Raw genomic sequence first — 16,135 nt, 5'->3', positions numbered from 1 at the left:
AGTTGGTAACGGCGCGAATTTTCTCAGGATCTGGGCGCACGCCTGTGGCATCGACGAGGTGGCCAAGCACGGTGATTTGACGACGAGCAAAGTGGCATTTGGAGGAGTTCAATTGAAGTCCGGCTCTACGGAAAACGTCAAGAATCGCCTCTAAACGATCGAGATGCGAGTCGAATGTGGGTGAAAAAACAATAACGTCGTCGAGATAACACAAGCAGGTGGACCATTTGAACCCTTGGAGCAATGAGTCCATCATTCTTTCGAAGGTGGCCGGCGCATTACAGATACCGAAGGGCATCACCTTGAACTGATAAAGACCATCAGGAGTGACGAATGCGGTCTTCTCGCGGTCCATCTCATCGACGGCTATCTGCCAGTAGCCAGACCGAAGGTCGATAGTTGAAAAATAAGTAGCACCATATAGGCAGTCGAGGGCGTCGTCAATGCGGGGCTAAGGATAAACATCCTTTTTTGTAATCTTGTTGAGGTGCCGATAATCTACACAAAAGCGCCATGTGCCATCCTTCTTTTTGACAAGGACGACGGGAGAAGCCCAGGGGCTGCACGAGGGCTCGATAATGTCTTTCGTGAGCATCTTCTGGACTTCTTGCTGTATTACTGTACGCTCCGACGCGGAAACACGATAGGGACGCCTGTGAATTGGATTGGCATCGCCAGTATTGATGCGATGCGTAACGACGGTCGTTTGGCTTAAGGATGTACTGGCAAAATCAAAAATGTCGCGATAGCGCTCCAGAACGTGGTAGAGAGCTTCAGCTTGATCGGACGTGAGGTCCGATGAAACCATCCGTTTAATGTCGACGCCCGAGGAAGGTGATGAAGTTGAACCACGGGCTGAGCTGCAGCAATCATCCACTCTGAAGGGCTCACATGGTGGTCCTGAAGAGCGGTAATTTGGGCCAGAGAGATACCCAGGGGAGAACCTGTGCCGTCAGTGCGAAATTGACAAGGGGAAGGCAAGTGCGGTTTCCCGTAATTGTGAGAATCGTGTGCGGAACAGCGACACCACGCGTAAGCATCACGGCAGGAAGCGGTGCAACCATGTAATCGCCGTCAGGTACAGGTGGGGTGGAGGATAAGTCGACGTGTGTAACGGAGTTCGGCGGGAGGCGTATGAAATCGGTGCAGCTGAGACGACTTTGAGGTGGGTCGGTCGGATCGGAAAGGAGAGGCAAATCAAGGTGAAGAGAGCCGGCTGAACAGTCTATGAGGGCAGAGTGAGTGGCTAGAAAATCCATACCGAGAATGAGTTCATGAGGGCAATGTTCGATGACGGCAAAGAGAACGACAGTGCTTCTATCTTCAATAGTGACCCGGGCAGAGCACATGCCAATAATAGCGGCAGTTCCCCCGTCGGCGACTCGTACGGCTCGGTTTAGGGCGGGCGTGACAACTTTCTTAAGTCGGCGGCGAAGAGCAGCACTCATAATGGACACATGCGCCCCAGTATCTATTAACGCGCTCACAGGAACATTGTCCACAGTAACGTCCAAAAGATTCCGGTTCGTTAAACGAGGATTTCTTGCGGAGGTCGTCAATGCAGCTCCACCTCCAGAAGCTGCACTGCCTAGTTTTCCGGTCGGAGGCGCTGCGAATAGGTCGGAGAGGCAGCACTGCGAGATTGTGGGGGTGAGCGAGATTGACGGCGAGCAGGGGATGGTGAGCGGTCGTAGCGAGGTCTGGTCAGAGGTGCGGCAGGGAGCAGAGAATGTGGTCGGCATAGAAGAAGCAAGCGCTGAGGACGACTGGTTGACAGAACTGGCCTGGTTTGGAGACCCATGGTGTGCCGGTGGAGCCCAGTGGTTGCGGCAATAGCGAGCGATATGACCAACGCGTCGGCAGTTAAAACAGATGGGCTTGTCATCAAAGGTACGCCATTCGGACGGGTTGCGTTGTCGAGAATAGGTGGAAGCAAGTCGAGGAGCGGACGGCCGACGATAAAAAGGCTCAGCAGAGTACACAGGTGGAGCAGGATTTAGGCCGAAGTTCGATAATTCTTGACGGACGACGGCTTGGATCAAGGAAACCGTTGTCGGGGAAGGGTCAGGTGTTGAGAATGGAGTGACCACCGGTTGCGCTGCCTCAACTTCTCGACGAATGATGCGGGTGAGGTTGTCATATCGAGGGGCCTGGCGGAAGACGTCATCACAAGAGGAAGTAGGCGCTGTGTTCGGAAGGCGCGTGATGCTTTGAGGTACGCGGCGGGCTTTAGCCTGTTCTAGACGGCGGCATTCTTTAAGGATCGTGTCGATGCTCGCGATGTTGTTAAAAACCAGCAGATGGAAGGCGTCGTCGGCAATACCTTTCAGGACGTGATTAACTTTCTCGTCTTCCTGACATGCGCTGGTCGGCCTTGCTACAAAGAGCCAGGACGTCAAGAATGTAGGAAACGTAGGACTCAGTCGAAGTCTGGGCACGCGTGGCGAGAGCCTTCTTTGCAGCGAGCTGACGGCCAGATGAATCGCCGAAAAGATCGCGGATCTTCTCTTTGAAGAGATCCCAGCTCGTTATTTCTTCTTCGTGGGTTTCAAACCATGTCCGCGGAGTGCCGTCGAGGTAGAAAAGAACGTTAGCGAGCATGAGTGTGCGATCCCAGCGGTGCGTAGCACTGACGCGCTCGTACCGGTTCAGCCAGGCGTCAACGTCGGTAGTACCATCTCCGGAGAAAGTGCCTGGATCCCGGGGAGGCGAGCATGTGACGTAGGTTGTGGCTGGGGCTGAAGGAGTCGGCGGTGATGAAGCTCCGGGAGGCGAAGTCGGTGAGGGGTCGCCGGTGTTGCGACCGCTGCGCGTTTCCATGGAGGTACGGGAATCGTCCACCTCCACCAATAATGTTACAGGTAGCTCGTTTAATAACTATTCACAATGCACAGCGCAGGGTGGACAAGATGGCGACAGTCCAGCAACAACCAGCAAGCGACGTCGTCTTCCTCTTTCATAGAGCCACGCTGTCTGGTATCAATATAAACTACAAAGAAATAGTATAAAACAACTTTCATCAAGATCAAGCCAGTAGCTTAGTCAAAAAAAGCGGGACATATATCTCCCACTGACTCATGAGAGTGCTTTCAAAAAGTGGGAAAACATTGTCCCACTGTCTCATGAAGGCACCATCTCGCGATTTCATCAACGGGTTTTTGGGATCAAACCGCCGAAGCAAGTGTCACAGAGTATCACTTCTCAAGTTGTGCGGACCTCACTTCCAGCAGTCGAACACCACCTGCACCTGCGCCTCTTGTGAGCCTTCATAGCACCGTGATCTATTCCTGTAAAGCTTACTTCACCGTATGCACCCACCATTTTTTTGTGCATTTGCTTGTGCTCGCTTTCGCTGTCGAAATTTTTTGAGTACGGCTGTTGTCCCTGAATATGTGCCAACTTTTCAAGAGGTACATGATATCAAGAAAAATATTTCCATGGACCAATATCCGCAATTACGCTGAGGGACGAGCATGGCGATTTTGCAGGGGACTGTGTCTCCATGCATTTATCGGTCAGGTCATTGCGCAAGCTTGCAAAAAAAACACATGATGACTGGAAGCTAAAATCACCTCTCTGAAAAACTAGAAAAAGAGGTAATTATCCAGCATTTACATTGGTAGAGTCTTTCTATCTGAAGAGGAAAATTCAGAAGACATGATAAAAACGTTTTCGAAATTCAACGCCATTGTAACATTACTTCCGCCCCTTTAAAGAGTGGTAAAAAAATTTTCCTCGGGATTATGAAGACTCGGTAAAATACGAGTGGCTTAGCGTCGTGCTAACTGCAATGGGTGATGCGGGAGAAAATCTTTCCTGCAAACGGAAAAGTGGCACGTATGTGTCCCGCTGTCGCACAAAGGGTTAACTTTCCAGAACTTGTGACACTTTTATCGTTACTTACAAATCAACAAGGCACTCATAGTCACCTTTATTTTCGCTTGTAATTTACCACAATATGCGAATATTTTGAAATACAATATGAAAACTTGTGCAACAAGCCCTTTGAACTTTATTTATTTCAACATTCGGAGGATGCTGATGGGCCGTGGTCAAAAAGCCCTCTAATGGGCTGACCTGGGGAGGACCCACGACCCCTTACAAATGGGCAGCATAGCAACCTTTTATTGCGGACAAGGTACAAAATTTGAGCAAGCATAAAGCAATAAAGCATAATAAGCATAAGCATAATAAAGCATAAGCATAATAAAGCATAAAGATTGAAAAGTAATAAACTCAAAGAAATGACCGTAATTATTTCCTTACACATACGATATCAATAAGAGAAGAAAAGAAGATCGCAAGTTTAGCACCAAAGTAAAAAAAATATATATATATATGGGGCATGTGCCCATACGCTTACTACACTTACAATCAGAACAGTCACTCAAATGGAAGACGATATGGCGTTCAAGTGAAACGGCAAGAGGAACGCAGCATTTCTTTGCCGTAGTTAGTGCGCGTGCGTGGGATAAACCATGTGTGATTGAAACGCGTGTTATAAAGAACTTTGCGGTGGTTTAGGTTGGCAATGGTTCCTAAAAGGTTGTCGCCTTTTAATCCTGCCTGGTAGCGTTTCACAAGCATTGCGCGGTAGTATTCAGGTAGAGGTAGCAGCTTCATGTCGTGAAATATGGGAGTGGTGTGACTGCGATATGGAGCATTTGCAATGGCACGAACAGCCCTTTTCTGTATGACGTGCAGTTTGCGGATATTTGTTAGAGTTGTCGTACCCCAAACCAGATGACAGTAGTTGACGTGAGATAAAAACAGGGATTTATAGATGAGAAGTTTAACTGCCTTTGGTAGCGAGAAACGCACCTGGAATAATATGCCCGAAGTCCTTGATATAATGCCACATAGTTTTTCAGTGTGTGCGTTCCAAGACATGTGCTGATCGAAAATTATTCCCAGACACTTAATACGCTGTACTATCTCAAGTTCTGAACTGCCAAGTTTTAATGGGACATGACAAGGGGTTTGTTTATTTTTCGGCCTGAAATATACAGCTTTTGTTTTTGATGTGTTAAGTTTTAAACAGTTAACGCATGTCCACGTGGCCAACTTCGCCAGTACCTCATTTGCGTCATTAATTAAGTTTGTATAATTTTCAGCAGCAAGAAGCAAGGTTGTATCATCAGCGTATATAATACATTTACAGACGTGTCAATTTTTTACAATATCATTTATGTATATACAAAAAGCAGAGGCCCTAATATGCTACCTTGTGGTACAACCCGCTGAAATTTTTAGTAAATTGGAAGTACAATTGCCGACGACTACTTCCTGCTGCCGATACCTTAGGTATGATTCAATGAGTTGTAAGAAAACACCTCGAAATCCATAGTGTGCACATCTCTTTAGCAGCGTAATGTGATTTATTGTGTCGAACGCCTTTGAATAGTCTACGAAGATGCCTAAAGTGTGTAGTTCGCGTTCAAAAGCATTTAGTATAAATTCTTTCTGTGCTAAAAGAGCATGTTCAGTCGTACGGCCTTTGATAAAACCAAACTGCGAAGGAGTGATGATGTGGGCTTATCTAGGAAGAAACCATACGCTTTTGAATTAGTTTTTCCAGACCTTTTGAAATTACTGGAAGTATAGATATCGGTCGGTAATTGTTTAGTGCATTTTTATCTCCTCCTTTGTACAGCACAACCACTTTTGCAACTTGCAACTTTTGTGGGAAAATTCCGGTGGAAAAAGCAAGATTAAAGATATGCTCTAATAATTCAGCAATGATATCTAATACGTGTTTGATGGGCTTAATCTGTATGTCATATGCGTCACAACACGTGCTGTTTTTCACAGACGAAAAAGCATGTGAAAGTTCACCAGCTGTTGTTGGCGCCAAAAACGCGCTCTCAGAGATACTGTCAGACAAATATGTGGTACAAGCTGAATTGTACTGTTCCTTTGCTAGAGATACAAAATAGTCATTGAATAAGTTTGCTAAATCATCTTTACAAATAACGTCACCGTCTATCACAAGCTCAGTAGGCCTGAAGTCATCACCGTTACGGCCAAGAAATTTGTTTAGTCTAGACCAAGCTAAGTCTTGTTTATTCATTACATCTTTGTTGAAGATGCTGTTTAAGTACGTTCTCTTTTTGTAACGCAACAGGCTGTTTACTTTATTATGCCCTTATGAAGCGCACTCCGGTCTTTGGCAACAGACACCTTTTATGACAGGGTGCTGCACAGCAAGCGTTCATTCTAAAAAGACAGGGCGTGCAAACACGGACACAAGAAAGAAGTCAGGACACCAGACTAACAACTGAAGAGACGCACAACCGCCGAAAAAAAAGAAGGCACGAAAACTTATCTGCGCATGCCCATGCAACAGGCGAACCTATCAAACCGGCACGCGTGGCGGTCTACGTGGAAGATAACTGTTAATGCATTCGATTTCATCTTTATGCAAGTTAATCGACGGTTGGCTCACGCATGCGCTACCGCTATTCTCGACATGCCATGCTTCAATTATCAGGCGCGTTTCTTCACTTCTATGCCGGTACAACACTGCGCATTCATCGAATTTTGGCGTGCACTTACAATCTAGAGAATGTAAAGATAGATTAGAAGGTGAGCCCCCTGTTAGCGATCTCTTATGTTCCAACAATCTCTGGTTAATGCATCGACCCGTCTATCCTACGTAGAAGCGGCCGCAGCTGAAAGGGACCTTATATACCCCACTCGTACGGCAATCAGTGAATTAGTTGGTGTGTTTTACGAAACAAATATCGGTCCGCTTCTTGTCTTTTACTCGCTCATTCTTCCTCTGCACAGCGGCACAAATCTTACCTCACTTATTGGCAGCCGTGAAAACAACATTAACGCCGTATCTACTTCCGACTTTCTTTAACCTGTGAGATACGCAATGAATGTACGGTATACCTACGACACGTTTCTTTTTATCGCTTTCTGCAGCCATGCTCGGACTTAACACAATGGACTTGGTTAAACGTTCAGCGACAGTGGCCACTGCACCACGAGGATACCCTACATCTAAAAGACGCATAACCTGTGCGTTAAAGCTATCACTCATTTTGTGCTCACACGACTTGGTGAGGGCTGACTTAAGGCAAGAGCTGGCGATGCCGTTTTTTACAACCTTCGAGTGCTTCGACGAAAAATTTAACAGCGGTTTCGGAAGATCTAGGAGAATACTGCCAGCACACGTGGTTCTTTTGGAACGTTAAGGAAATGTCTATTGTCGTGTCGTAGGTATACCGTACATTCATTGCGTTGCAGATGGTTTCATTTGATTTCATTGCAGATGAAATCAAATGCCTTAACAGTTATCTTCCACGTAGACCGCCACGCGTGCCGGATTGATAGGTTCGCCTGGTGCATGGGCATGCGCAGATAAGTTTTCGTGCCTTCTTTCTTTTCGGCCGTTGTGCGTCTCTTCAGTTGTTAGTCGGTGTTTGTGGTGTCCTGTCCGTGTTTGCACGCCCTGTCTTTTTAGAATGAATAATTACCAACTAGCTCAGCTCTCTGTTATTATAAACAGCAAGCTTTGTAAAGGCCATGCTTGTATGCCCACACCCTCTCCTGTCGTCGTCCTCAAACAAGGCTTCACTTCTGTTACCCACCTTGTTGAAAATAAACAATTCCATATCATGCAGGGTGGCAGCTTTGAGGTAAGCATGGCTTGGGGAAGAAAAACCTTAAAGACATGAAAGCTTCTTGTTTTTTCTTTAATTCATAAAACTAACATCAGTAGATTGCGGTGAAAAGTACTCACATCGGCGTGCACATGCATACCTAAGGACCTTAAAAATCGGGAGGTTTGCAAAACGAGAGGAGAGGGTGACAAAAAAATGCAAGTGTTTCTATGTCTTGCTGCTCAGGACTGCAGTGACGTCATACACAGCTCTGAATGATTGCAGTAAAGCTCTCAATGGCAATCATACCAGAGCTTGTAATTATAGCTTGTGTGTAATTATAGGTTAATTACACAGGGTAAAATGTGCTTGCCACACTTGGCACGCTACACCCCATAGCATTGTGCGAAGCAAACTATGCATGTGCTGCATGCATGCACTGCTTGCCAAGGTAATATGGGCCTTCGTAAATGGCCATGCGAAGGCCTCCCTTTACATCACCCACGGCAGCTTGTGTTATTTTCATTTCATCAGGGACTGTTTATTGGGAGTTTTATGGTAATCGAAAGGATTGGGCAGAGGTAAAGTGGGAAACTTGGCAGGTATGCATGCGAGCACAAACACACGCACACTTAGATTGAGATGCACATTAAAGACTTGCAGGTGATTAAAATTAATCTGCAGCCTCCCGATACATCGTGCCTCATAATAATTGCACGCACCAGCACAGCATTTCCAAGTTCGATGGACAGGTCATTAGAAAAAGATTTAGACTGCATTTAATCGAAGGTGTTTCAATGTTTTTTTTTATAATTGCTCCAAAGGGTGAGTTGAGGAAACAAGTAGTGGATGCGCTGAAGATTTTTGAGGACAGAGGGAAGGGATTGCTGGCTGTTGGGACAACAGCCACGAGTTTCTGGTTGCCAGCTGTGTTGGGAATCATCATTCTCCTTGGAGCTCTTTCTTTTCACTCGGCTCATGGAGGTGGAAATCTGCAGCAGCTGTTTTCATGTCTTCCTCAAAGCCGTTCTTATAATCACCTGACATTGCACGATCATCAGTTAGGCTTCTCTGCGAAATGGTGGATATTGCCGTGATGTGCCACTGACGAATCCTTCAGCATTCAATAGGAAGGAGATAATTTACCCCGCGTCATGAAAACACACCAATGCTGTGCGAGCATTTTTCAATTTAAAAGAAATGGCTTCGCCACAGGAGCAGAGTTCTTCCACTAGGAACAAATAATATACGAGTGCGTCTTTCAAATTAAACCAAAATGGCCGAACTACCTAGCGTGTTCTTATGCAGTGCAATTTGGATACTGTTTTCATGCACCAGTGATGAGTGGAAACAGTGGTGGCAATTAAATAAAGTAGGGCTGCATATTGGAACTTTAGCGCACACACACGAGGACACACAAGAAAGAGCACACGGACCAGCGCAGTCCGTGTGTTCTTTCTTGTGTGTCCTCGTGTGTGTGCGCTAAAGTTCCAATATGCAGCAATACCAACTAGCCCGCTTTTCCGTATTATTAAAGTAGGGCTAAAAGTGGATATGCTGAAGACAAGAGTAATTATTAGCAGTCTAGCAAAGGAAAAACAATGTGTTTTGGGCAAGATACCTAGCTCAACTACTAAAATGGGAGCCTGCCCACCAAACGGAGAATCACCTCAGTGCAGAAATGGGCGTTCGGCAGGTATTACCAAATCTTGACAGGAAAACTGCCGCTCTACTTACAACGAAAAATTTAAAGTCAATGCATACTGAGAGAGGGCTGAAACTTGGAGGATAACAAAAAACTAGAGAAAGAGTTAAGGAACACGCAGTGTGCAGTGGAACAAAAAATGATAGGCATAACAGTAAGAGGTAAAAAGGCAGTGAACAAACAGAGGAAGCTGATGTTCTTGTTGACATTCACAGAAGTAAAGAAGTCGACATGGTTGGGCCACGTAGTGCATATTGTAAGCGATCGTCAGTGACAGAATGGATACCAAGAGATGGAAACGTAGCCAAGGACGGCAGCAAGATATGTGGAGCAGTGAAATTAAGGAGTTCACAGGGACAAAATGGCTCGCCCAGAATAGGGCAGATCCTTGGCAGAGGCTTTCGTCTTGCAGCCATACCTTATGGCAATAAGTGCCATCGCCACGATGGTAAGTTCGGGAAGCGATCATTACGCGGGATGAAAAAGAAAATCCAATTTTGATGACAGAATTCAGGGTGCAATCATTACGTGAGTGCGACCATTATTCGAGTAAATACGGTAATATTTAAAAAAATACTTCTTGAAACTTTCTACATTAAGAAAGAAATATTTCAAAAATTTTGCCCCTCAAATGGCAAAGGACAGTACCTGCTGCGCCTTGTCCAGATCCTTCATGTGGTTTATGTAGATGTCACCCAGAAGGATGAGTCCTTTAATGTGGTCCGGGTGATACTGAAAAGAGAATATGATTTGTTACATAGCCAGCCTACATGTGTTTGCTGCAGAAACAGGTCCTCTTTCTGATGCCGTTTCTCCAGCAAGTATAACCTGACAAGCTGGAATACTCATGGTTCTGCGAAAAAAATGTAAACAGTTACATTTTTTATCTATTTACAGAGATACCTGCAATGCGGTGTTGGCATTACGCAGGGGGGATGGGTGAAATACTATGATTACAAAAGTCAGACATGTTGCTTGAGTATAATAAAAATGGCAAGCACAACAAAAATGCAATGCACGAGCCACAGATTGCTTGACTATAATAACAATGGTGAATACAACAAAAAACAAATGTACAATTGATAGATTGTACACATTGCGAGTCGACACATTGTAAACACATTGCTGAATTGAAGTACACAACAGAGCGCAGCATATAACAATAATTACCGTTTAAAAACGCACAGCACAGCACGCTGATGGCACAACACTGCAATATGTCCCACATGTGCCACTGGTCCTAACAGAGAAAAGAATACATTATTATCATGCATAACGTTAAGCGCAATACTGAATCGACGAGGACGGGACAGGGAGTGTGTCACTTGTGTGTGTGTCATAAGTTACGCTTACTATCACTTCTGGAAGATGATTCCATTCTTTGTTTGTATTTCAAAAGGAGTTCCAAAAACTAGCAGACACAAAGGGATATTCGTTTATTTTATGTGTGCGTTGGCAATGTGCTGAGCGATACGTTGGTGCTAACAGATAATCTGTTTTGGTGACTCCTGTTTTGTTATAATACATACTGCGTAGGAATGGCAGGCGAAGTTTTTGTCTTGATTGTAGTGTCTCCCATCCTAATGTGGCCTTTATTTTCGATATGATGGCACAGGGATTGCGGTTGTTGCTGATAAATCGAGCAGCCTGGTTTTGAACCTTTTCTATTTTGTCTGCGACGTACATCTGAGGAGGATCCTAAATGATGTAAGCACAGTCGAGTATTGACCACACCTGCAGTATGTATAAAGTCTCCTTTACTTATTTTGTCGCGCATTTAAAGTTTCTGCGAAAGAAGAATAGCATTTTACTCGCTTCTGATATCATTTGATCTGTGTGCTTGTTGCAGTTCATTGTGTTTGTTAAACAACCTCCTAAGTACCTACATTCCGATACTTTCGTAACTGCAATGCTACTGGTATTATTATAGGAGCTTTGGATTTTGCTAATGTTTCTCGCAAAACTGATGTGCATTTTGAAATATTTAAGCACATGTTCCAGTTAGGGCACCAAGGCGTTATTGTGCTCCTGTAGTGGTTCTACATCTGTGGGGTGATGCAACTTGTCGATAGATAACGCAGTCATATGCAAATAATTTCATGCTGGAGTTTATGTTATCTGTTATGTCGTTTATGTAGACAAGGAATGAAAGCGGACCCCGAACGCTACCTTGCAACAAGCCTGAAGTTACGCTGACATATGATGATCTTGCTGCGTTGAGAACGACACACTGTTCGCAACTACATAAATAATTTCGGATCCAGGTTTGTAGTTTAGGATCTATGTTTATGAAAGCTAGTTTGATGGCTAGAAGATTATGGGGTACCGTGTGAAGCGCTTTGCGAAAGTCAAGAAACAATGCGTCAATTGAGTTATTGCTGTCAAGTGTTGTTAGCATATCATGTTGTAATTATGCTAGTTGCGTTATACATGAGCGGCCCTGCCGGAATCCAAGCTGCGAATTAGTGAAAAACTGAGTAGATTCAACATACTTCAATTGTCTGGTGCCAATAAATTGTTTTTTCCCATGATAACATTACTGTAGTTCAATTTCCTCAGCAACCAATTACACGCAAACAATTGCTTTTCAATGAGAACAGATAGCAGGAAAGACAGCTTTAGGTACTACCTAAAATTGGAAGGAACTTTCACGAGCTGCCTCGGGAGCATTCGTACAGACATACCTTGCATCAAAGCTTACGCTGAGGAACTTGAAGGACTACATTATATTATGATTGCACAAATTTATACGTAGCCCTAAAAGAATAACCAGACATTACTGGACACAAACTTGCAACAGTAACCAAATGCGTTCAGTGATCAATTGACGATATTTTGTTTCGCATTCGTGTAATCGAAAAGACAAAAGCAACGAATATAAGCAAATATAAACAAATATCTATAGTGAAATTAAAGCAAATCCTTTCAGCTGGTTGAAGCGCTAGAGCTTGAAGTTCATTGCAGTATTTCGTGAGATACATTGCATTTTACACTTTAGGGACCCTGAAAATTGTTAAAGGGCCCTTAATGACATAAAGAAAAAATGGGGCAGCTACACACTAGGAGTGCCCTCGCTTCCCTTTCCCATCCCTTGCTATATTATACTATACACCCACTAACGTGAAACCGGGGCACCGGTGTTTCCCAATGAGAGGATAGCACAGCGGCCTGTCTTATACACTTTGCCACAGGTCAGTCAGGCCGCTGTGTTAGTGAGCGCCTTAGAGAACATGAGCGAGCCCTGCCGACTGGTACAGGCTCCCACTTAGCTGAACACTGCGAAAAGTGCAAATTCCAAGCTTTGTTTAGGACACCTTGGAGAGCCGTGACACCAATGCCCGAGAATTATAAGCAGCGTTTTTCATGCAGTCATTCGGTTCGCAGTGCATTAGTGTTCCTTCTTTAATCAGCAACGAATTTTCATTTTTGAATGCGCAATCATGAGTGTGCTCGGTTGATCAAGTTGTGGTGGCTGCTGCACATGGTTGTACAATATGCATGTCCTGTCGGTATCTGGTTGGTATGAAGAGTGTAGTGACGCAATAGATGATGCCAGCTGAGAGTAGCGCTCTGTCCTGTCTTCTTCCTTGTGGTGTTGTTTCGCGCAAAAAAAAGCACTACAGAGTGCATTAAATACCAAAATGTTTCTAGGAACTGGCAGTACATGCTGGCATTTTCTCAACACACCTAAGACCTTGCAAAGTTTATTGTATCAAAGCTCCGTATGGTAATCTCATTTCATATGCTCATCAAAAAGAATGTCTAAAGATTTCGTGGGAGAAGAGAATTCGATTTTGCTGTTATTTAGCTGAGGTTGTAGGAACTGGTGAGCTCATTAAGTGAGGATTTTGAGCGAAAAAGAAAACTTGAGTTTTGGAGCAGCTTATAAGCAAATAATTTTTAAGAGCCCAAGTGTATATTATTTTGTAATATTGAGTTCGCTACATCCACAAGATAATTTATTTATGAAGCGGAAAACAATAGGCTTGTGTTATCTACATAGATTATATTGGGCTGAAGGGTCAACATGTACAATATCATTTACAATTATGATAAACAAAATAGGTCCCAATATGCTGGCTTGGGGAACACCATATTTAACAGTTTGCACAGAAGAGATTGCCCTGCTTGTAGATACACACTGGTGTTTCTTTGTTAAATAGCTTTGAATTTGATCGATAACTACACCACGAATGCCATAACGCTGCAGTTTTCTTAATAACGTATCGTCGTTATTTTTGTCGATGGCCTTCGATATATCTAAAAATATCTGTAGTGTGAACTTTTGCTTCAATATTTTTGAGAATCAATTATTTCTGAAACAAAAGAGGGCTTTCGGTTGAGAAAGCTGATCTCAAACCAGATTGTGCTGAGTTATAACTCAATGAGGGTGCCATCACTCTGCAAAAAAAAACATCAAGTTTTGACGAGAAATTTCAGGTGCCGGCACTTCTAGATTGGGCCTCGATGTGGTGCATGATCAGGGTATGGAGCGGGAGGGAGATGAGGACGCTTTCCTGAAACTGCTCGAAAATTTGAAATTAGCAGTGAAACTGGACAGGGTGCTTGCTCAAAATTTTACAGTAATTTATCAAGGCCTGGATTTCCTCCATATTGAGATTGAGATTTTATCCAAGCTGAGGTTGACATTAAATATAGGGGTGTGCGAATAGTGAAATTTCATCTCGAATCGAATAAAGCTGAATAGTGGCCAAACATATCGAATGGAAAATATTTCATTGAAAATTGAAAGAAAGATGAAAGAAATGAAATCTGCTCACGTCCTCGAGCACACGACTCGGTGAGTGACTGACTGAAAGATTACAAATCGTCCCGCAGACACAGAAGCTGTTTCACGTGAGCTGGCTCTCTCGCCACAATGTTTCCTGCAGTTGAAAACATGCGCGCCTCAGTAGCAGGGATGGCAAGGTAGGTTATCGACTGATTTTGGCAATAGCTTGTGATGGCTAATCCCTATACTTGGATTGCTAAATCCCCCCGCGATACCCCATACTACACTTCTGTGATAAAGGACGTTGATTCGCCCTATTCCAGAATACGCATCTGTCGTTTGGTACCCTTATACCACAATGTGACCTAAAAATCCTTGATAGCGTTCAACGTAAAGCACATTCCGCTTCATGTGCCGCAACTACCGCCAAACTTCTCACCAACACAGGCTCTGCAATCACTGAACATTGTACCATTGCACTCTCGTTATCAAATCGAATCTTAACAACTATTACTATACAGTCATCAACTCCTCTCCTAGTATCCCTGGTTAGTAATTAATATCATTTCGGAAGAAACTTGCACCCGCAGCTCTCACATCCTGAACTAAAAGCCTTTATTCGCTCGTACTACACACCATTCAAATTTAGCTTTTTCCCACGTACAATAGACCTCTGGAATTCCTTACCGGGCAGTAGTTCGTTCCCTACCGTTACAAGATTTCATTGCTTGCCGCTATTACCCACGTAGAAAATATGTAAATATCTAGTTTGTAATATGCAAAGTGATGTTTTCTTATGTATTGCCTATGTATTTCAGTTTTATTGTTGTTGTTTTTGCTCTGTTGTATTAGTTTTGTATAACTCATCCACTCCTGCTATAGCCCCTGCATTAGGGCTGCAGTATATTCAAATAAATAAATAAATAAAGTTCAGCTCCATGCTATTTCCACTATTTCAAAATGACAATGACTTTTATTTTCGCATCAATACAGTGACTGATACGAAGGGGCGGGCGGAAAAAGCTGTCTTTTAGACAGCTTGACGAGGCCGCCGGCCCCCTCATTGGCGCTAAGAGCAGCCATATATTAACAACATTCAACATAATTGAGCAATATATAACACAAGACGCATATAGAAAAAAAAGGAAACAAGGTGACTTTTAAGGGCTTGTTTTTCTTTGTTAGTTTCTTTGCTCGTTGTTAGTTCTCATTAATATAGAAAAAAGACGCATATAGAAAGAAAGCAGCAGTCTAAACAGCAGCGATATGTTAACAATATATAAACATAATTCAGCAATATATAACACAAGACACATATAGAAAAAAGTACAATAATGTCTAATTTTACAAAATTGCAATCCTTTGCACATAAAAAGAAAAAAATGCAAGATAATGACATTATTCACACGTAACGTTGCTTATTGTAGAACACCAAAAAAGAAAAAAAAACATATACACATGTGCAAGATTTACAAGTGAGAGGCATCAGTAGAATGTTTTTCAAGAGTATCTGTGTTGAGTTCAAAATAACTACGTATAGCTTTAAAAGACATGTTCTTTAAAAGACACGCCAACAGGCAAAAAAAAAAAGAGTGTTCCACACGCCGCCATGTCTGCGATTGGTGCTGACTAACACTCCTAGGTTTAAATCAACATATATACCCCAGAAAGTGGACGGGAGGATGACCGCCGCCGTAGCTCAGTGGTAGAGCATCGGACGCGGTTATTCGAAGGTCGCAGGTTCGGTCCCTGCCGGCGGCAACTCATCTTTTCGTCCACTTTACTTTCTTCACATTTATATTCTAAATACTACAAATAACACCCCCTGTACTTTCCTTGGCGTTATTGTCTGTTAGTTCTCATTAATATTATGTTCTCTAATTGTAGCCCTTAGCAAATTACTCTGTGTAATAGTCTTGGTAAGTTATTTCCGAGTGTTTGTTTTCCATATGTTGTTCGCACTATTGGTATGTTCCAATATTCCCTTTCACGTGTTGCATATATAGGGGTGTTTTCTTGTAACCTGGAGAGGTGCTTAAGAAAATCCGATCTAGTTTTGAACTCTTGTTTATACGCCCTACACAAAGG

General features: G+C 43.5%; 1 protein-coding gene and 1 non-coding gene across 2 annotated transcripts in view; one reads left to right on the top strand and one right to left on the bottom strand.

The window, feature by feature from the left end:
• Window positions 1-16,135, bottom strand: part of LOC119382298 (protein O-mannosyl-transferase Tmtc3) — a 473,291-nt gene that overhangs the window by 20,103 nt on the left and 437,053 nt on the right. The window contains exon 15 of the mRNA XM_049413068.1: window positions 9,964-10,047. Coding sequence (XP_049269025.1) covers window positions 9,964-10,047 — 84 coding nt within the window. The remainder of the gene's footprint in view (window positions 1-9,963; window positions 10,048-16,135) is intronic.
• Trnap-cgg (transfer RNA proline (anticodon CGG)) lies at window positions 15,736-15,808 on the top strand. Its single transcript has one exon. It is a non-coding gene; the product is annotated as a tRNA-Pro (tRNA).

The sequence above is a fragment of the Rhipicephalus sanguineus genome, chromosome 2, assembly GCF_013339695.2.
Source record: "Rhipicephalus sanguineus isolate Rsan-2018 chromosome 2, BIME_Rsan_1.4, whole genome shotgun sequence".
NCBI classification, from domain to species: domain Eukaryota; kingdom Metazoa; phylum Arthropoda; class Arachnida; order Ixodida; family Ixodidae; genus Rhipicephalus; species Rhipicephalus sanguineus.
Note: the sequence above shows the minus strand (reverse complement) of the source record. Positions and strands in the feature narration are given on the sequence as shown.